The sequence below is a fragment of the Strix aluco genome, chromosome Z (assembly GCF_031877795.1).
Source record: "Strix aluco isolate bStrAlu1 chromosome Z, bStrAlu1.hap1, whole genome shotgun sequence".
Lineage (NCBI taxonomy): Eukaryota > Metazoa > Chordata > Aves > Strigiformes > Strigidae > Strix > Strix aluco.
This window is the reverse complement of record NC_133971.1, coordinates 50,257,014-50,279,156: the sequence shown is the minus strand read 5'-3', so window position 1 is coordinate 50,279,156 and position 22,143 is coordinate 50,257,014. Positions and strand designations below refer to the sequence as shown.

The 22,143-nt window shown below is 41.1% G+C and overlaps 1 protein-coding gene across 1 annotated transcript; it reads right to left on the bottom strand.

Annotated features, from left to right (window-relative positions):
* Nucleotides 1-3,253: 3,253 nt before the first annotated feature.
* Nucleotides 3,254-14,082, bottom strand: CDO1 (cysteine dioxygenase type 1). Its single transcript, XM_074813111.1, has 5 exons — nt 13,564-14,082; nt 11,064-11,141; nt 8,903-9,060; nt 6,219-6,388; nt 3,254-4,018 (listed from the first exon to the last, which is right to left on the bottom strand). Exons 1-5 carry the CDS (start codon nt 13,743-13,745, stop codon nt 3,989-3,991), a joined length of 618 nt encoding a protein of 205 aa, XP_074669212.1. The 5' UTR covers nt 13,746-14,082; the 3' UTR covers nt 3,254-3,988.
* Between the last annotated feature and the right edge of the window lie 8,061 nt (nt 14,083-22,143).

Here is a 22,143-nt window from a genome sequence, read left to right as displayed (position 1 = left end):
TGAGATCTAATTATTGAATAAAGCTTAACATGAGCTACAAGGGCCAGAACTAGTCATGAAGGCCCGCACAATTGGCAGTTTTTCTTCCTTTACCATCTGAGAGGCTAGACCTACTGTCCATGACTGGAACATAAGACTCTCTGACATTTAAGGACAGCAAAGTCTTTCATGAGCTAAACTGGCAAGAGCAGAATACGTAGTATGGTTGAAAAGTACTGAACTTCACGTCGTTCTACTTGTCTCTGCAAACAGAGTCACTGTAGACAGGTCACCTCTTTTAACCTTGGGAAGGCTATATCCTTGCGACACAGCTTTCTCTTGGCCATGAGAGGAGTGTGAAAAAAAAACTATAAGGATTAGCTAATGAATAGCACATCTTGTATCTCTGTGGTTTAGAGAAAAAACTTTGTAATGGGAGCAGGGTTACGTATAGAGTGAACTTTGATTCTGCTCTGTTCCTCTATACATCAACAATGGAAGAAGATGAATAATGCTCAAACAGCAAGAGACTGTCACCCAGGCTTAAATAACAAATTTATGTATGCTAAGATTTTGTAGTGAGTTAGACAGAAAGTAACTCTAGGCTCAGTTATCCACAAGAACATTAAGAAACTGTTTATGCAGCAAGGGACCCTCTCTGAGCAACAATTCCTGTTAGAGGGTTCAGAGCTCACATACCTTTCAGCATGGGAAGAAAAAGAGCGGCTCACGTGCTGGTTATACATAGGTGAAAACTCCCAGAATGAAAACTCCCACATGTCCTGTATTTCTGTTAATCTAGTTCTCATCAATGACAGTTACACAGACAGGGATAGCATTTTCATTCCCAGAAGAGTCCCTTTTGTCAGCTTTTCCCTTGCATATGGCATATGCCTTCCCAGGGACCCTTTGCTACTGAGCCTTCCCATGTAAAACATGTCTGTGATAAACAATTTCTCTTACTGCAAAATCTCTAATAATGACTCTCCAAAACAAAAACAAAACCACCAAACCCTCGCAGTTTGCTGAATTCATGTAGATACTGCACTTTGCTCCACTCCTGATGTTACTTTGCATCCCTATGTCTTTCTGTTGAAGCTCCTTCACCGATATCTTAGTTAATACACCAAATCATAGTCAGGCTGAGTTCTTCCTGCTGTTGCCAACCTGAATGATTTAGTAGTATTAATGCTTTACGGCAGTATCTCTTACCACTTAAGGATTTTAACTGAAACACATGTAAAAAGCTCTCTTCAATTTACAGTGACACTGCTCAATAACACCTTCCCAGACGAAAGCATATGAAACACTAAACATCTGTTCATTGCCCTATGAAAGCTAATTGTCAGCCTACAGCATATTGCTACATCATCAGCTGGCCATTTAGCACTACTCCAAAGCTCGAGTACTTTCATATGCTAGAAGGTTTAATACTTTGGCTGTTCAGCCATAACAATGTTCAAATACTATTTTGTTGTTACTGGTTTCTGTGTTTTAAACCAGCATAGGTTATGTGAACATATTTGTGTAGGGGAAAAGGTGACTCTATTTCTCATTATATTGCTTGATATTTATTGATTAAATATTACTTTTGGTACGTATCAGCTTTATGCTTGTGCTGTACAGCGCAGAAGATGTGTAGCTAGTGCTTAGGAAGTAGCAAAGTGCTGACTGTGGTATTGTGTTCTAAGGACTCTGGACCCAATTAATAATTTCTCTAGAGGTTTCCTGTACTTGTGCCCTTTATGTTGGATAGGTTACCCCCTTATATTTCTGGTATGGCAGGCATAAGTACCTGGTAAGCACCTGTGTCTGAAACACTGAAATTCCTGTATTATTCTATGCAGTGTATGATGCCATATTTACTGTGGCTAAACAGTTTTGAGGACAACTTGGGTAGATAGTTATCTTTTCTGCTTATATTTTCTCTGCCTCACTTGCTAGGCATGTGTGTGGCTAGCTGAAGTAATGCCTAAGTTTCTGTATCAATGGATCTTGGTACAGCTAGCTGCTGTCATTGCTGCTGTGCTTCTTGGCTGTCTCTCTGATTTTTCCAGTTCCCTTGACCTGACTAAATCAGTGATCTACAAGCTATTGGGTTTGTCCTTTGATTTTACCTAGTAAGCAAAAGCAGAATGAATATGCTATATTTGAAGTTAGTTAAGTGAAACTGTTCATTTCCTGTGGGAAGGGTGAGGAGGACAAGAGGCAATGGGTGCAAACTGAAATGCAAGACATTTTATGCTGTGAGGGTGGTCAAACACTGGAAGAGTTTGCCCAGAGGGGCTGTGGTGCCTCCATCCTTGGAGATACTCAAAACCCGACTGGACAGTCCTGAGCTACCTGCTCTAGGTGACCCTGCATGAGCAGGGTGGCTGGACTGCCAGCCTCCGCTAACCTCTGGTGCTGTGCCACTCTGACAACAACTTGATCTATGCCAAATGAAGAAGCTCAAGCCCAACATCTGGCTTGACAAGATTTTTCAGGAATTGGTTCATAGTGAATGAAGAAAGAAACATAGTAAACACTCGGGTATGCTGGAGCCCAGGAAAAGCACAGGGGATTCTTTACGCCTGCAGTGTCACTGTTCTTAATCCTTCTTTCCGTTTTGGGCTGCACATTCCCTTGACCCCTCTTTGGCACAGCCTCCAGGTCCAGACTGAAAAGACTCTTGCAAAGCACCTACTGCTTTCCCACTGGCCTTCAAGGAGTAATTGCCTCCCAAGGGCATAGGTTCATTTAAAAACTGTTATACTGCTCAAACATTTTTTTGAAATTTGATACAGCCTCCCTGGAAGCAGGGTCTCATAAAATAAATATTTTCTGGGCTTGTCAATATGGAGGGAAATATGGGCTCATCTAAAAAGGATACTGTTAAAACTTAAACTGGTGCCTGGGTAACCAGCAGTCACTATGAGACTAGGGGACTTGCTACACAGTTACATTATTAGCTGCATTAAATGAATGAGATAGCCTCAGTGCAGGCAGCTTTGATAATTTTGGTAAATTTAATTAGAGTTAACTTTTTCCAAGATGGTGCTTTCCTTGTAACTAAATCTGGAGGATAAAACGAAGCACCAGTGAACTCAGTGGCAGAACTCCCACCAACTTAATTGGGATCAGGATTCTTCACATGTTTGAAATACTTTCAGCTTTTTAAAGCCTTTTCTAATAGTGTATTGCTTGGAAAAGACTTCGGTGTTCATGAGGAATGTTTTAGTAAAGTGTGATGAATATTTTAGTTACCATGAGAAAAAGGCTGAAAACTTTGAAATGTGCACAAATCCAGTTTTATTTCAGTTACCTTCTTCAGTAGGTATACAGAATACTTTTGAAACTGGACATTAGCTGAATTAAGTATGATTAGTCTTATTAAAAACACAAATCTCTCCCCAATCAGTTTTGAAAATCATTGTGCATGAAGCACTGCGCTGCTCCTATTTAAAACAAGATCTGACAAATGAAATTGTAAAAAACAAAAAGTAAAAAATGCACAGAACTATCAAAATGGCCTAGAGCTTTAAAACCTAAAAGTCTTAATTAAAACAAACAAACAAAAGCTGCTGCTAGTTGTATCTACTGTACTACCCATAGGTACAAGTGACTGGAAGCTTAGAAGTTTATAATAGTTACTAATTACATTGAGAGCATACATACACATAGGACTATTAAGTAGTGTCAGATGATGTTTAAAAACCCTATTTCTGATTTCTCAGTGTGGTATTAGAAGTGGAATTAAAAGGAGGCTAGAATCAGAAAACAAACTACTTAATTCTGACAGGAGCCTAAGAAAAGGCATCTAACCTCTGAAGTAGTTTATGGCACTAGTTAGCTTAATGTCCCATAATTGGCATTCGCTCAGGGGAACTGCGGGTAGCCTGGAAGCTGCCCTAGTATACTCCTATGTACAAGGTATAGAAATACAGCTGGCTGTCAGCCTTAGCCATGCAAGTCTTCTGTCCCTGGTTAAACATTCAGCAGGTCTTATGCAAACACATGCTGGTGCTTCTCAGTTGTTCTCCTGTGGCACTGCTGTTGCCTAAAAGGAAAGAGGAGAGGTTGCTGTTTTACGGAAAGAGACAGTCACCACTGACTTCATGTTCTCAGCATGCACCTTTACCCCCAGAGTACCTCAGAGCCTTAAAATACTCAGTGCATTTATTTTCAGTACTCCTTGCTAGTTTTAGAGAGGACACTATGCACCTGACAAAATAACCTTGTTCATTGGCTCTGTGTGACCACAAGCAAGCCCACAGCAGAAGGGACAGCTGAGGAGTGATTCCTCCTTCAAGCTATCTTCTTTGCCTGATACTCTGCTCTACTTTGTTTTGACAAAAACTGCTTGAATGTACAGCTTGGAAGACAGGCTGCAAAGAGAAGCCACCTCTCCCAGCAAAATTCTTGGCAGCAGGAACTGATGTGCTCTGACACCCAAGACAAAATCAGTTTTCTCTCAGTGAAATTTCACATCAGTATTCTCATGGTTTGTACCTGATCTGCGTAAACAGTTACTTCCACAGGCAAGTCCTTGGACATACTACGTACTATTTTAAGGCTTATATAACTTGTTATGTATTTAGTGGAGTTAGTTAATTAGAACTTCATCATGACCAGAAGCCACTAGGGATTTACCTGTGTGTTTTACCTGCAGAAAAATTTAAGATAAAGAGGAAGCACTGAATGTGCTTTAGCTAGACAGATCTTCTCACTCATAAAAGATACATAAGTATATTTTACATTACTGTCTTGGTATTTTTAACTTATAGCTGTCTGTCTTCCTATGTCTTTTTGAGATCTAGTAAGCTGAAGAAAGTTTGATTTTCCAGTCATCTTTCCAGAAACCCTCACTGAGACCAGAAGGTTTTTGTAGTGTGAAGTCATTTCAGGCAGCTGGAGGGCCCAGACTTGCTACCACTTTCTCCCTTACTGGAATTCCATTTACAGGAATTCATGAAAGAGACCCAATGATTAAGATTTACCTCTCTGCTGTAAGCCAGATCCAGTTTCCCACAAAAGGTACTAACATTGCCAGATGGTTGCAGATCAACAGTAGGAAAATAGTCCAAGTCAAAATGTCTAGTCTCACTTGCTATCTTACATACTTCATATTCAAGAAACACTTAGAACAAAAAGGAAGCAAGCAAACACTGAACTCTTATGTGAATTTTGTTCAATATTTTTCCATGTTAATTTCCCTTTAAAATCTGAATTATAAATTTGAGTTTACTTTCTCAAAGACCTTTCAAACTCAGGAAGGTCAAAGTTTGTGTTTCAGCTGTTTGGTAAAGTTGCAATCATGTAATGTGACAAGCTTCGAAGAAATAATTTACATGGTACTTGTCGATTATATAAAACTTTAACAGGATCTTAGTAAGGGCTCACTCCAGGAAACTCCTGAGCACTGAATTTCTGGCTTCAGTGAAAGTGTTCTGTATCTAACAAAACTGAACAGTCTTTGAACCCCTGTGGCTGAACATCAAGAATCTGTCTTTTCTCCCCATATAAGTAGTTATGATCCCCAATGCATGGAAGAGCAGTAAAAGGAACCCTATTAAACTCTCCCAGATGTCCTAGCATAGTCCCCCAAAGCTGATCTTAAGATTTCTTTTCTATCCAAATAAAATCTCATGGCATTGCTCAAGAATGCAGACAACAGCCAGCCAGCCTACTCTCACTCTCAGAGCAAGTCTTTCTGTGTCAAAGTTTTAATTTTAAAGAATTCAAATAAATTTATTAAAGAATACTTTACAGTAAACTACAAGGGTTAAAACAACTGACTTGAAATGTGATGCTTTTTGGCAGAACAGTTGAGGCAGGAAATGTTACACATGACTTAAGTTCGCCAAAACAATATAGCTGCTTCACAGTTTTCCATTCCCTAGGTTGCATTTACCATCATTTGCTGCCTGAAGACGCTTAGCTAGTAGCAAAATTCTCATTAATCCTCCACTCTTCTCGGAACTAATTTCCTCCTGACAAGGAGGCGTCAAACTACAAAGCAGGGAACTCCACATGAGGGAGGTGCAAATTGACAAATCGAGTAGTATTTGGAAGCAGGTTCTATGCTGGTCCTATCTCTGTGCAGAGATGCCCCGCAGAAGGCAGGGCTGCTGGACATCCTGCTTGTCATGGGGCACTGGTGCTCTGCCCTGCGCAGGCAAGAGGGCAGCCCCTTGCGCCCATCCCCACAGGGGCTCAGAGCCTGGGGCTGGGTGGGGAGCATGTAATCTCGTACTTACACAGAGAGTCCTTTCTCCAAACTGGCTGTAGAAGGTCATTTTGACTTTGTGCTTGTGTCCAGTCCTCTGATCAAAGGTGTTACAGCTGTCGAAGGGTGGGCTGTACAAATGCAGGCTAACAGCAGATTCAGTGTGGCTTATGTTCTCCACACGGTGCAGGCCAATGGAGTCTACACCAGCGAGGGCATGAAAGAAAAGGCTGTGTTAGTGGGAAGATTTATCAAGATCTCAGATGCCTGTAAAAATGCTTTCTAATCTGAAACTCATGAGCAAGCCAGTTAGGCATGCCCATGCTTTTATGGGCAATGAGTAACTCAGTGCAGGGATTTTGACTGCTGTTCTCTAGCACAGATTCCTAAATACACTGGTAATTCAAAATATGTTATTGCTTTCCACACTTCATGTAACTTCTGGATTATCTGCTACAGGATAAAGGCCAATAGAAATCCAGAGATACTTAAGGAAGGCCACACTGTCAATAATTTTCTAGCTACCATTCCTAAAGGACTTCAAGGTTATTTACTTTCCTAGCAGTACGCTGCTGTTTCAGATGCTCCAGAAGCAGGAAGCTTTGTGTTTCTAAAAATTAGCAAGACACATTGCAGGGAAAAAGTTTTTGTATTGCTAATTCTTATCCTGGTGACGGGGATATCAGTCACATTTAAGTCAGCTACGTGTATTTGGGGCATGGACTTATGGACAGAGATATAATTGTCTTCTACTGCAGGCATCTGTTTCCTAATTAATCCTTCCATTTTATTCATTTGGAGAACAGCCTTTTCATTTGTCTGCTCTTTTGACTAAGGTGACAAATAAGTAGTGACTGGCATACTTCCAACTCTTAACTGAATAGTAAGCATAATTGAACATGTAATAAAACAAGGCACTGTCTGTTGTATGGTTACTAATGAAGTAATGGTACTTTCTCCAATGGTGGAGTAGAATTCAAGCTATTACATAAAAATCTAAGAATTACATCCATGAAGAAAACTATTTCCATTCTACACTACAGTGGAGTTTTTCAGTTACTTAAAAGAGACCTTGAATTTAGATTTATAACCCTGCTGTAAAAACAACTCAGGCCTTTGTACTTGAATTAATATGTTATATAATACCTAGGCCTGTGTTGTGCAATGTAGGCACGATACCCTGAGAATCATGAGTACACTCTTAACTCTGATACATTTGAAGTGTAAGCCCAAAGTGTTATTAACATAGTTTATCTAAATAGAGGACATAGGGGAAAAAAGTCTTAAACCTGTGCTCATCTAATGGAGATTTGAATAAACACTGTTTAGTGAGTTCTAACTTTAAGAATAAAGTACAAGAACAACCAAGAACCACACAATAGAAACATGAAGGTCACTCACTATTGAAGTAGTTAGGGCAATAAACACACTGTCAGTCTTTTCCTTCTACTTGTTTTACCTGTTTCTTTTGAACCAAAACATTTGTTATGAAACATGGCAGAGATCCAAACTGCCTCAGAGAACTGGATACCAAATTTGTTTAAAACAACCAAGGAAACTTTGGATCAAATGCACACAGGGTGGTTGCATCGGAAAAGAACTGTATAGGTCGGAAAACCTGACTGAGTCTGAGAACCCACATCCCTGGCATGGGAGCATCAGCAGATGTGTCAAACTCCTTGCATTTCCTGTCCTATGGATTTTGTGTTTTCACTTAATGTGGCATACCTTCAACAGAGGGCTGTGGAGCACTAATCTTTCTTCCCCAATGCCCTCACCTGTCTTAGTCCATAATCCAACATAAGGCTCCCTCCAGCTGGGGAGTTCCCAAGCTCAGCCCCACAAGCTGCATGCTCCGGTTTTTAACTCATCACATAAAAGGCAGATGGCCCCCTTCTCTGATGCTTTGCTTTTGTTCTGTTGAACCCACTGCTGTTCAGCGTGATGTGCAATATCTTTCATAGCATCAGAATACGTTACACCCAGATGGCAACTCCAGGATGGCCTCCAGTGTGGCACAAAGTGGTGATAGTTACAGATACATGCAACGGGATGGATTTAGGTATCTAGGTAGCCTTACTGGTGGAGACTTAGTCACCTCTCAGTATCTGTGGAGTCAGGCGTTTTTTTTTGTAGATTGGGTAGACCTGAACATTTAAATTCTGCTGACACTGCACTTCAGCACTACAGTCTTCTGTCAATTTGGACAAGAAGTAGCACTGAGGATAAAAGCCTCTGCTCCTGGCTGATCAATTTATTCCATAGACAGCTTTTACATTTTTGACCTAGTATTTCCATGACTAACTAAAAGGATTATTTCTTTGAAAAAACATAACGGTGATTAAGCTATCTAAATTTTGGTTCCCCTGTTTCTCATAATATACTATTCAAGGTCTATGCTTACAAGCAATTTCATATAGTCATTCAGTACACAGTGCTGAAGGCTGCTTGGTCTAGAGGAGAAAACCAGCATATTTAAGTATCAAACAATTGTTGCAATATCTTAAGACTGAGTTAAAAGGACATTTTTTTGTTGTCTGTTTTACTGAACCCAAAGAAAAGGTTGTGCAGAATCTAGAGAGCCATGATCTTAAACTGTGCATAAATCCATTGGTATTATACTGCTAAAGGTAGGAGACTAGAGAGCAGATGAACTCCTCTGTCAGGAATAAGACTCATGCATGGGTAGTTGTCAAAACAAGCTTAATAGCTTACCATTAATGTAGGCACACTGATTTTCCCTCAAAACTCGTTCTGATTTCTTAGTCATTTCACCATTCCCTTTTTTCTCAGGCCATTCAAACAGTGTCTCCTTTAGATTTCCCTGGAGAATCTTCATAAAGCAGTGTGAGTCAGTGTGATCATGGATGCTGCTATATATGTAAAGAGAATAATCAAACTCAGTATGATACACAAATTTAATTTCAGTACAGCAAACAGGACAGATGGCATAGTATATTATATCTGGACATAGCCCTAGAAACAAGTGTCATTGCACAAGGGTCATGCACAAAAGCCTTAGAAAAAAAACATTCAGTGACTAAGGTATGCCTACTTAAAACTGCTACTTTAGAAATGCATTCAGATAAGCTCACATACAGCAGGACTTGGAAAAGAGTCAGATATTGATCAACCTGTGACTTTGCCACAAGGAAATACAAAGGAAGTCTGGAGAAGGGAGGAAGACAGAAAAATTCTTCAGAACATAAAAACTCTTGTGGGCCAAGAAACAAAATGACTCTTTACACAGTGACCCCAGGCAGAGATTGGTATAAATTTGCAAGTATACCTGATACTTGCAGATCCACCATGCTCACTCCCAAAACATGGGAGAACTTCTGCTTAATTTCTATGGTCTCTTCACTGCTGGGGCACCCAGGCATTTGTTGAAGAAAAAATGCAGTACTTACTCTGATAGTAAGTACTAAGTACAACTAGCTACAGTAAGTTGTTAATTTCACTCATTTGGCAAAACATGAACAAACCAGCAGGATCTGGTATGATTTGTTTGCTTGCTTGATCTGTTTCCTTGCTCCAAAGTATGTTTTAATTGCTACATTAGGAGACATATGGAGTAGATATCTAGTTGAGTTTTGGGGGGTTTTGTTTTTGTTTTTTAAATAGAGGACTAACTGTTATAGAAGTCAATGGGATTAAGACAAAGGGAGAGCTCTCCATTCATCAGTGATGAGGGAGAAGGGGGAATTTGACCCTCCTGGAAGTACAGTGTTAATGAGTTTCAGTCAAAATCTTAGTACTTGTACTAAGTTTTCAGTACTTGTACTGTACAGTACTTGTACTTTTTCAGTAAACAAATGTCAGGGTTTCTTACAAACTGAGATGCCAAGAGAGCAGAGCTTGCTTCAGGCACAGAACAGTTCACAAATGCCACGTTGTCACGATCCTTCCACAAGCCATGAGAACAATTTGATCCTCCTCACATAGGAACCAAAACCAACTTGTGGTCTCACTCTAGCTCTAGCAAATGCTCATCCAACTCAAACACAGTTTGACATAAATTAAAGGCTTTGTGGGAATAGCCCGGAAGGAGTAGAGGTAGTGGTATTGGTTCCTATATCCCTCTGAGTATAATGTCATGGCCTCCCCTATAGAATACTGTAAATGTTTAATTGCACGTTCAATTAAAACAAGTGAAAAACTGCTCCAACATCTCCTTAGGTTTTCTATTTATATGTGAGAATAAACAGTCAAAATCTGCAAGTTTTGTTATTCTGTATTTTGTTTTAGCCAACATTTTGTGAAAGACCCTCCAAGGGACAGATCCTGCCCCCATGTTTGTAGGACTACAGAACCCCATATACAGTCTGTGTACACAACTCAGGAGACCACATCAGCAGTGTGGTCCATTTTGAGGAAGGAAATGGGATACATGAACCTAAAGAAAGCCAGGTACTCCTGGAAAGGGGCTCCCTCCTCACAACACCTGCATTCCTAACCCAAACATATTTTTCTCATCCTGTCACAGAGACAAGGTTTAAATACCATTAGAGAACAAAGACTATTTAAACTGCATCAAGTCCTGCTTCTTGCAACCAAGTGTTGGATGGGTGCCTGCCCACAGGACCCACTGCATCTCTGGGACTAAAAGCTTCCTCTGACAGGAGAGAAGCTCAGATTTGTTAGAAAAACAGAGCATTTTCAAAAGAATGCTCTAAAAATGTCCATGAGGTACAGACTTGCAAAAGATACAGACAATATTCAGAACTGCTATACCAGTAGGAGCTCTGCACTCCTTAGTTTCCAGACACTTTCTGATAGCTCACATAGGGTTGATTATTATTCTCTTTTTATATGACAGTGAAAGATACAGTAGCTTTATATCTGTCTGCTAAAACCATGGTCTTTGGATACGAACCTGCCATGCCCTTCACCCCAGCACAAGATCATCAAGTTGAACTTCCCATTTCCATTGTCCACAAGATTTCTTGTATACCTGAAATACAAAGTGTTTGCTTTTTACTGTACTGATATGCCTATAAAAGACAAAATTATACAAAGATATTTATGAAGGAAGCTTGGGACATATAAAAATCCTTTTTCTTCTCTTTCTTGAAAGTCAAGTTTTACGTGACAAAAAAAGAAATTGTATTTGTAAGTTTCTTTTTTTGTAAGAAGCCTTTTGTTCTTTTTCTGGGGAAAAAATTGACATATTTAATATTTTATAATAATGCTTTTGAATTACATAATGATTGGAGTTTAGGAACTGTGAGTCTGAGACTAGGGTGGTAGACAGGATCAAATCAAAATAGTTATTGAATGAAGTCACTTCAGCAGCTGGCTTATAATTAGAAACAGAGGACTGCAATGAAACAAGAAAAATACATGGTTACATTCTTCTGCAGCCCCTTTTCAGATATTCTTGGCTTTCCTTCCATTATGCAGCACTCATTTGTACAAAGCCAAAAAACCCAAAGAAAGAAGATGTCAGGCTTTCCGTACATGGTCCTCCTACTCTGTTCCTGAAAGTTCTATGTCTTGAACTGTAGCATTCGTATGTGGATAAAACACCTGTGAGGTAACTTCTGCCAGCACCTACTTTCAAACAAATTTTATCAGAGCAAGATTTCTCACAGATTTTTCATGTGCTAATATACAGGTGGCACAGAATAAGCTTGATTCTGAAGGCTTTTTATCGATATGCATGTTCTAGACAGTGATTTGCTCTCAGGGCTTGAAAACATCTTTATAGCAACATCTTATGCTTGTTTCCTTGTACTCTCCTGCAGGGCTCCCTCGGGCTACCAGTCGTCTCATTCTATTGAAAAGTTCACTAGAGAAGGGACTGGGATTTTGCTCTATACATTACTTTCTGTAGTGGGGGTCTTCTGACCTGGGACTGGTGTTTCTAGCTGTTATGGTGCAAGTATCCCAGTGGGACCTTCTGATTTCATTTTAGCTTTAGTCATGACTATTTGCACTTTACTTTGCCAAGTAAAGCAAATACTTATGCTGATGACAGGATGCCTCACTCTCGCCTAAAAGATTGAAACATGGGCACACAGAAAGCGCACTGATGTCAACTGAGTGGGTTTTTTTGATTAGTTTCCCCATAAGACCACTCTATTTTACTCAAGATAAGATGGTCATAAAAAATTACTTTCAAAGCATAACATGTACCTATATGCTGCCTCTCACTGCATCCACTGTTTGAGCGTATATTAGGTAGAATATTTTTATTATGATGTCAGAACATAAGCAATCAATGCTGGCATTTGACTGAACTTTTCAAGTGCTGTTATTTCTGTACAGCAGGTCTGGCTGCCCAAAAAAAACCCAGGCTGTCATCCATACTTCTAATGTTAGCACACTTTGTTTTTCCGATTCTTAGTTCTCTATGTTCTGTTAGAAATTTCACCATTTGTTCTGAATGGAGGATAGTCAACAAGAGGTGAAAGGAGGCTAAAAAAAAGTCAAGCCAGAATGATGCTTTCATGAGAGCAAGGTTAAAAGGAAAAGTTGGGGGATTTTTCTTGGTTATTTTAAAGGAAGTACTCAAATGAAATGTATTTATATTGAAATTTAAGACGGGGAAGCCAGCAGTGGCAGGAATAAATCAGTTGTTAGCGAAGTAGGAGAGACTTAAAACCCTAACAGGTATTTTCCTTCCTCCTGGCAAGCAGCAAAAAGCCTCGACCTGCACTGTCCTGGAGGAGGAAAGGGTTGGGGGAGAGACGGTTCCCGACCCACCGGTAATGCCGGGAATACACGCACCGGCTCCACCACAGACACTAGACACCCACTTTGGAGCGGTCTGCTCCCCCACCCCTGCACGCCGCGCAGCCCCCGCGCCGCGGTTTCTGCTGCCGACATGCTTCTTTTGGGGCTTTTTCTTTTTTCTTTTCACTTTTTTTGGTTGCTTCGGCACGTTTCTGTCTCCTCCGCGGATTACCCCGGCGGTCCCCCGGCTGCGGTCCTGCGCGCCGGTCCCGCCGGGGCGAGGACGGGCGTACCCCACAGGACCGCAGCCGGGGGACCGCGTACCCTCACTCCCGGCAGGCCGGGCCCGCAGGACCGCAGCCGGGGGACCCCACCGGTGCCGGGTGCAGGGCGACCGCCCGCCCGAGCCCGCCGGTGCCGCCATTGGCCGCCGCCGTCCCGCCCGCTCCCCGCCCCCGCCGCGGAGCACCGCGGAGCGCCACGGTCCCCTGTCCCCCCCGCCCCGGGGGGCCTTTGCCATCCCCCCCTCGTCCCCCCGCCCCAGCGGGGCGCTGCCGGAGGGGCTGTGGGCCAAGTCGGGCCGCGGGGGAGCGTCCGCCCGGCGCCCCGGCGGCCCTTGCCCGCCGTCCGCGGCTCTGCCCCGCTTGCGCGGTGAGGGGCGCGGCGCCGGGGGCTCCCTGCTCCGGGGTGTTTTGTACCTGTACTGGTCGAATTTGGCGTACTGCAGCCACTCCTCGGGGTTGCTCTCGTAGGACTCCATCAGCGCCTGCACCTCCTCCACGCAGACTTTGTCCTCGGCGAATATCCGATGGAGGATGCGGACCAGCTCCTCCAGGCTCCGCGCCTTCCATGTCTCCGTCTGCACCGGCTGCTCCATCATCGCCGGCTGCTCTATCGCCGCCAGCCGCTGCCCCCGGCCGGCCCCCGCCGCCTCCCTTTATGCGCCGGGAGGCACGGCGGGAGCCTACCACCGCCCCAGCGGGCGGAGGGGCCGGGCGGCGGCGGGCGGGCCCGCAGCCAGCCGTGCCCGTCCCCGGGAGCGGGGCCACCGACCCCGGCGGGCGGGGGCAGCCAGAGCCTCGCACCGCCTGCTTCTGCCTGCCCTCCGGCCGCCGTCAGTCCCTCCAGCGAGGCAGGGCGGCCCAGGGCAGGTCCCGCTTTCACGCCTCGGTCGGGCAGGCAGGCAGGCGGCTGGGCGTTTGGCTCTCCGGTACCGCCGGTGAAGGGAATACGAACAGAAGTGGCTGTCGCTGTCGCTGCCGGGCGGAAGGCCGCTCTCCCTCTCCCCGCCAGGCCGCTTCGTGTGGGCGTCTTCGTCCCTTTTGCACAAGGTCTGCAGCTCACAAAGCGTGGCCCGCCGTTGCCTCCCTTACTTGTGTCACAGGGAAAGAAGATTTCAGACAGATAAGCTGCAGCAAAGAAGTGTCAATTTGAGGCTGGCCTTGTAAAATTACATCTAGAAGATGTATTTAAAAGCAACACTGATACCTAAGTCACACAGAAAATCGCTGCTGGAGATACATTACCATGTTGAAAGTGTCGTTCCTTGAAAACTGTGCTCTCTGCAGTCACATTTAGGTCTGCTGTAACCTCTAGCACTCGGTGTGACACCTAGAAAAGTAATGAATGGGACAAAGGAGGACAGGCTAAGATGAGAGACCATCCTTGCACTCCCCAAGTCTGTCAAACCTATATACTGGCTGCAGAGCAAGCAGATGCCATGCCACCCATCTTCAATTCCCGTTCAACCATTAATAGGATGTTTACCAGTCATGAATTCTGGCAAGAGAATTCACTATACATTATAGAATTGTGTTTTAAAAGAAATCTATCTTTTTTTTCTAAAAAAAGATTGTTCAGCTATTTAGGTCTGCCTGATGAATGTGGGGCTGGAAGTAAGCAGATTGGTGATGAGGTCTGCCTCTGAGGCTTAAAAGTGCTCACAATACTGGCAGTTTGAGATTTCCATCAGAGATAGTTACATTGAGGGATTTCTAGCATGTCTGCTTTCTCCTCCCTCTTCCTGACATCAAGTAGGTGTGAGAAAAAAAACCACCATTAATACAGTAGCTACACCTTAAGAGGCTGGATAAATTTCTAGCTCCATGGGGGTTGGGAATACATTCCCATAGATTTAAATGGGGCTGGGATCTAGTGCATTGGAGTGAAATACAAATGTACCAAATAGGTACATTGTCAGGGATCAGTTCAGAACATCTTTTCACACACTGAAAGCAGACCCAACCTTACTTTTTAAACGAGAGAGTGTGTGTGTGTGTGTGTGAGTGTGTGAGTGTGTGTGTGTGAGAGTGTGTGTGTGTGTGTGTGTGTGTGTGTATGAAAGAGAGAGAACTGTGATAATTTCAAGCAGACTTTTTAAGGTCTGAAAGAACGTAAGACCATCCCTAATCTCTGAAACTCAACCAAGACACCCTGGCACTGACATCAACAACCATTGTGTGGCTAAAGAAGAAAACATCCAATCTTCCTGGGAGAACTGCAGGTAATGAACAAACACATCACATGTCTTGGTAACTTGTTCAAACTCACAGTTAAGAATGAGTGCCTTATTTCTTAGTGAAATTTGCCTCAGATCCATTTTAGCTATTGGTTGGTGTCAAAAGATTGTATGGGCAAGTAGCACTTGTTTTCAGTTCTTGCTTGAGTATTCCTATATGGGCACCGTTGAAACTCCTGTAGGTTGAAAAGAGTTAGAATTACTGCGAAACAGCCTATGCCATTTATTTCAAAAGCAGAAGTCACATAATTTTAGAGGTTGTTGGAAACAAAATCTCTAAGTTGTTGTAAGGATCTCCAAAACAGGTTGTGAAATAAACAGTGTGATAAGCTTCCAAACATTTTTTTGTTTTATTCAGAGATTCCCAGGATCTGATTTAAATTATTTTCCAGCAGTTCTAATGTCTCTCTACTTGTTTGTACACCTATGTGTCTGGTGATGTTCTGATATTTAAATCCAGAAGAAAAATGAATTATGCTCCTGCTGTTAATACCAGAAGTCTCAGAACTTTGATTCCTTTGCCACAATGGTGATGCCTCTAAATACTGCTAGTAAAAGCAAAAGGACGTTTTCTACCTTCCTCTGTTATAACTAAGGGATCAGGCTGGATCTACCTACTGCAGTTGCAAACTGCTGTTGTTATTTATTATAGCTCACCTATATTGCTGTACCAATTTGTTAATGTTTTTTTCCCTTGATTATCAAAAACCTTAAATTTCTCTAGTAGTAATAGAAAATCTTATGCTTTTATTTGCTCCTATTCAAAAGTGTTTACACAATTTTTCATTTTGAATCGTTCAACATTACTTGTTGATCCTGAAAACTTCTATAGGAGTTGATTACTTGATTGCACAAAAATCACTAAGAACAGCATTTATGGCTCTCCATATTGTTTTTCCTAATACCCCATTGACAGAAATGCCACAAGGATCTGAGCACATACAGCAGTTAACAGATTCTAGCTTCAGTCACTGAGGGTATCTGTCACTGAAAATTTAAAAGAAGAGAGCATTGTAATCTGCACAGCACGGGAATTGTCTTCACATTCTCAGTTGTGTTTCTTATAAAGGACTGTACGGTTATTTTACCCATTTCTTTTTATTTCTGAAAATCATATATTTATACCCCTACAGAAGTTAACTATTGTGCATATTTCTCAACTGTTCTATTATTATAAATACTCTGTGGGAGGCTTTATTCCAACAAGTGTAAGGAATGTTGTAACTTTCAACTTTATAGCAAAAAGCTTAGGTCCCTTTCAATACCAATTAATTAAAGCTTCTTTGAAAAAGAAGAGGCAAATGGCACAGTGATTTACATCTAGGTATCTTACAATGCAGGACGTAACAATGCAGCTGGTGTTCAGTTCCTCAGGAGCTGGACTGCACACTGGTAATGGTATCATGGATAGTCACACATCAGTGAAGGTTAAAAAAATACAGAAACATCATTTTTGATCAGACTCTACTCTACCAATATGCCTCACAAATTAAGTCTCTTTATCTTTGAGTAGCACCAGTTCTCTCAGTCCTTCGCTTTTCATGATTAGCAGGTACTTAGTACTATATTCCCATTAAATAATTGTGCAAGAATTACATTTGCTAGTTCCTATAATCAGGGTTTCGCACCTTGTTTCTGATAAATGAGCTATTGAGCTTTGCTTAAGGATGGCATACCTTGGTGTTTCTTGGAGATACGTAATCACATTTGGTTCTCCTGAATCTGTATGATGCTATGACATCCGCAGGATGACAAATGGGTACTTCATACTTCTGTGTTCTAATACCACAGTGCCTAAAGTGGATATATATTCTTTGGGCTACAGAGAAAGAGCAAGCATGTAGCTTTGGGGAAGAAGCATAAAGGTCTAAGGTCTTTTCCCGTATTTCACATTATGCAGCCCCTGTGAAAAGCACAGAACCTCAGCAGGTTCACAAAGAAAGTGAATCATTCTTGTATTCTTCAAGACATCACTTCACTGAGAGGTAGAGAGGAAACAAATAAACTGCTCTTGCTGATACTCTGGCAGTTAAAACCTTGTCTTGGAAAATGGGAGTTTGGGCTTCAACCACAGAAACTTTGCTTTATGGACAAATGCCCAACAACTCAACTATTATCTAAAAGAAAGGTGTAAGCACTTCAAGCAGTCATCGGATATGATATCTAACTCCAAGAGACTTACCAGCTCAAGTGCGAAGCATATATTGGCACCTTAACTCCTATTGGGGTGCAGCTCATAGGGTTTTTCTCCTGAGTTATTGAGAAAAAAGTTTAACTAAGATTGATGGTATTAATGAACTCCACTGTTAGACACTTTGCACTATGTATTGGGCCTGAATACATAGCTTGGGATTGAAGACTTTATGATGCATCTTGTCATCCCAAATAAAAATTGTGGGCAAGTCAAAAGTGGGATCCAAGGTGTCCAAATCCTCAGGCTGTTGCAGCAAACAACTATACCGTGTCTCTTTGGCTTGTTAGCCTGGACAGAGAATAGCACTTCAACCCAACAATGAGCATTTACATCTCCTCCTCCAGATACTAGGATTTTCACCTCTTTACCAATGGTATTAAGTCCCTGTTCACCTAAGTTTCTTTATGTTTGCAGAGAGGATTTTTGCAAGAGAAAATCTGGATCTGCAGCTGTAGTGCAAGTCTTGGGGCACATGACTCAATGGCAGTGCCCCTCTGAGGAAGCTTAAAAGAAGAGAAAATTTTGTCATACAGATCATAATACAGATAAAAGGTTAATAACCTGTGCCATGGAAACTCACCTTACTGAAATTCAGTATTGTGTTGTGTAGCCCCAAAGCATTACAAAAGGGTTACTGCCTTTTCCTTAAGCTTTGTAAGATTTAAGGACTGCATCCTGCATCTGGAAACCTGAAGTGCCTCAGTCTAAGATGCCTAGAGTTTTGTCCCTTTTATTTCACATGAAGGTCTTTGAACACTTGGAAGTATACCAATTGCATGGAAGAGACCTTTTGGGTTATAATCAAGAGGAAACATAAGTAAATGTTTGTTGCAGACATCACTCAGATCGCTGTTTGGAAGCAATGCACCGTCTAAAGCAGCAGTTCCCAAACTCTGATCCTGAAGACCAAGCTAAATGATATGGAGCCCTAAATCCAAGTGGGATGGATGACTACTTCTGGGGCTGTGGAACAGCATTGCAGCTGTTCCTCAGGCATATAACCTAGAAAGTGAGGTTGACCCCTCAGTACACAACAGATTTTGCATGAGAACCTGCTGCTTGCACAGTGATTCACAAAAAAAGGCTGAGAACAATTAGTATCAAACATAGATCATGCAGTGAAACATCACAAGACTACAAAATGCAGTAATCAATGAGAGAAACAAGGGCACCACATACTATGTCATGCCATACATTGAAAACACTAACAACTGCTAAACAACACGTGTACTGCTGAAGGAAAAAAATAAACTGCACTGAAGAGCTATGAGGCATTAAACCACACAGCATGGAAAGGATCCTCAGAACAAATCAGTCTGATCCACTTTTAGTGGGAGGTTAGTACACTATGCATGTGTTCAAAATAAAAAATAAGAAATAAAATATTGACATTTCTCTCCGAGAAAAACACTTTAAAATAAATGTCTTTTTCTTCCAATTTGCAGTATTTATATGAGAAAGCTGAAGTGCTGGCTGGTCTTCTCTGCACTGACAGTATTTACTGTGTAGTTTCTGTTTGGAACCCTTCTCTTCTTTGAGGTTCCTGTTTCAGAGCCGAAGAGCTCTTAATGTGTTTTAGTTCCCAAGAGCTGCTAGAGTTATTAGTTCTGTTACCAAACTTGGTTTGAGAGAAAGACATTTTTGTCTGCTTTAACGTCATATACTGATTTTTGTAATTGCAACATGTAACTTGAACCTTTTTTTTTTAATGCTTAAGCCCTCCATGCTATTATATTTTAATACTATGTTTACTCAGGCAATTGATATATATATATATAAATGTCATGTGGAATTACATCATGAGAAGATAGAGAGCAAGGACACTGAGACTCCTGTACTTTTTCCTAAATCTTACTAATTAATGTTTGTCATCTACTTCTGATAAGAAATGGTATGAGTGAATTGAGATGCGTAAGTAGTACTTCCTCACCACCTATAACCTGCATCCATAGCAAAAATCTCGCAGAATTTAGCTACTGGTAGGCACTTAAAGCATATATGTGATGATTACATGGAGGGAAAGATGGAGAACCATTTAAAAAAAGTTCTAAGATTGCTCCGGAAGTTCGAAGATGGACAATGTTTTTCTCCCCAAAGTTTAATTCTTCTCAATGTGTATACAAGGGACCAAATCTCACTTGGAATTGGGACTGTGTATCTACTAACAAATATCCCAAGGACTGTCCCCTGGAACAGAGGCCAACTTGCAAAGAACAGCTTGCATCCACATTATTTACCTTTTAATCTCCAGAACAGGCTGGTCACGTCCAAAGTGCCCACCAGAAATGGTACCTTGCCAATTCTTGAATTGTGCACAGGCCAAAACCTGTGCCAGCAACTGTTCTACCAACTAACTGTACAGATGACTGAGCTACAGTGCCCCAGAAAATTTCCTGGCACTGCTGAGTGACACAGATGTAGTGTGATTGGCTTAATGTTAAAAGCTTTTAATGTATTTATTTTAGTCTTTTTAGTCAACACTGAGATTCATTCAGACTTTTTAAACCACCTTTTTATATGAAACAACATATAGAGAGACAAAAACTTCTGGCACCAAGTCAAAAGTTTTCTCACTAAAATACAGTGAGATGCACCTGACAACTCATGGCATTATGGCTACTGAAGCAAGTGCAAATCAGGGACAAGAAAAATATGTAGAATTCTATGATGTTTAGCCTCGGAGCATATTAAGTATGATGCTAGCAAAGCTGAAGCATGGTCTCCACAAGTGAAAACAAACACATTTAATATGCTTTCTTGTCAAATGTTCCTTCTTCTCTTGATAATCCAGTACAAAACAAGGCTGAAAACACTTTTTGTTTTTCAATGCACATGGCATTTTATACAAGCTTGTAATAGAGTAATAATCATCAGGAAAAACCCAGAGTTAAAGGCATTTTTTCCCCTTTTTTGTCTCATCTCCAAGTATGAAGATGTAGCACAATAATGCCTTGAGTAACCTTTGTACAACATCCCTGAAGAGTAATGAAGACTTAAGGATAGTCAAGACCAGGGTAGGCCAAAAGCTTGTGCAATTAAAAGCAGAATTTGATCTGCGAATTGAGCATGAACAGCAGCAACATATAAACAAAAGCTGCTTTAGAGTTGAGGAGGAGTTTGCAGAATGGATGTGTGAATTTTCACCCCCCACCTTGAATTTACTGTAGATGTTTATGTATGTTTATGTTTGTTAAGATAATGTTGTGGGGATAATTAACACAGACACATCTTCTGTTAATACCAGTGGTAGTTCTTCAAGACTGAAAAGTAAAGATGACATTTGCTCAATATGCACATAGTTGACATGACTATGTATTTTATCATTTCACTCTCCAGGTAACTTCAGTTTCACTTGGCTCCTTCATGTTTTCCATGTGCTTTTAAGACTAGTTCAAGCTACAGATTAGAAATCTGTAATTAATGCTAGTCTCTAAACCATTATCTGAATAATAGTTTCTATAAATAATGCCTCCCAGGTTAGAGGGTTTGAACTTGGTGACTATTATCTTGGAAACAGGGTAACTGAATTTTGCACAACACTATTTTTGTGTACTAAGTCTTTAACAAAACTAGTATAATAATTTTCCTTTCCAATACTTATTTATCAATCTTTTGAAAAATTCAGTAAATAAAATAATTTTTAATTTGCTTATTCTGTTAATTACATAAAATCAAGTGAATGAAATCATATTACAAATATTGGTAGCTCAGTACTGTAGCATCTTTGGATGGAACACAATACTTTTCCAAGTAAGTCTACACTTCTTTTTTGTCTTGTACAACTCTCACAGACTTGCTCAAAAGGTCAGTCCTTATTTTCATATCATTTTTCCTTCCACTGTAGCAATTGAAGTCACTTAAACTATACAGTCAACACTTTTGCTCAAGGCATACTGAATACAGAGAACATAATTGATGTTCTACTTAAGCTTCTGATGTTTCCAATTTACTGGAATTATTCCAGTAAAGGTAAGTACATACATTTTAAAGCATTTCAGTAGAGGTAAATATATACATTTTAAAGCATTTCAGGATCATCTATGATTGCAGAACCTGTAACTGTCACTTTTTAAAATATGAGATTTAACATGTCTTTTGCAACCTCTGTCTTTTGTAAATTCTACAAGCAACATGCTGCTAATCATTTATTTGTTCACCCAATACATTATCCACTTGACATGTTTGCAGTCTAGGCTGTTATTTAAGAACATGCACAAGGAAAAGTTTCTGCCACTTGAAACAGCCACACCCTGACTCCAGTCAGAGAGCCCGCTGTCCTTAAGGAGTAACCAGAGATAAACAAGCACTGACTACCTCCCTGATGTGAGAAGGTAGAAAACTACAGGGAAAAGAGGCAAAAAGGAGGACTCTGCATAAAGAAGGTAGAGAAGCTACATGGGGGAATTAGTAGAATTGGAACTGGCAGCCATTAAAAGGAAAGGAACAGAATAAAGGCAGCCACTAAGAGCTTTCAGGAAACAGAAAGCAAGAGCAGGATCAGGTGTGTAGACACTGTATACTGGTAAACCAGGGGCCAAGAAATAATTAGTTGGGGTTGGAGAAAAA

What these genes read in the sequence shown, in the direction of transcription:
- CDO1 (XM_074813111.1), bottom strand. Translation starts at nt 13,745, where the DNA reads ATGATGGAGCAGCCGGTGCAGACGGAGACATGGAAGGCGCGGAGCCTG. An exon ending in TCAGTGTGCCTACATTAATG is followed by an intron (nt 6,389 to 8,902) that starts GTAAGCTATTAA and finishes TCGCTGGTGTAG; the next exon opens with ACTCCATTGGCCTGCACCGT. An exon ending in TTGGAGAAAGGACTCTCTGT is followed by an intron (nt 4,019 to 6,218) that starts GTAAGTACGAGA and finishes CTTTCCTTTTAG; the next exon opens with GCAACAGCAGTGCCACAGGA.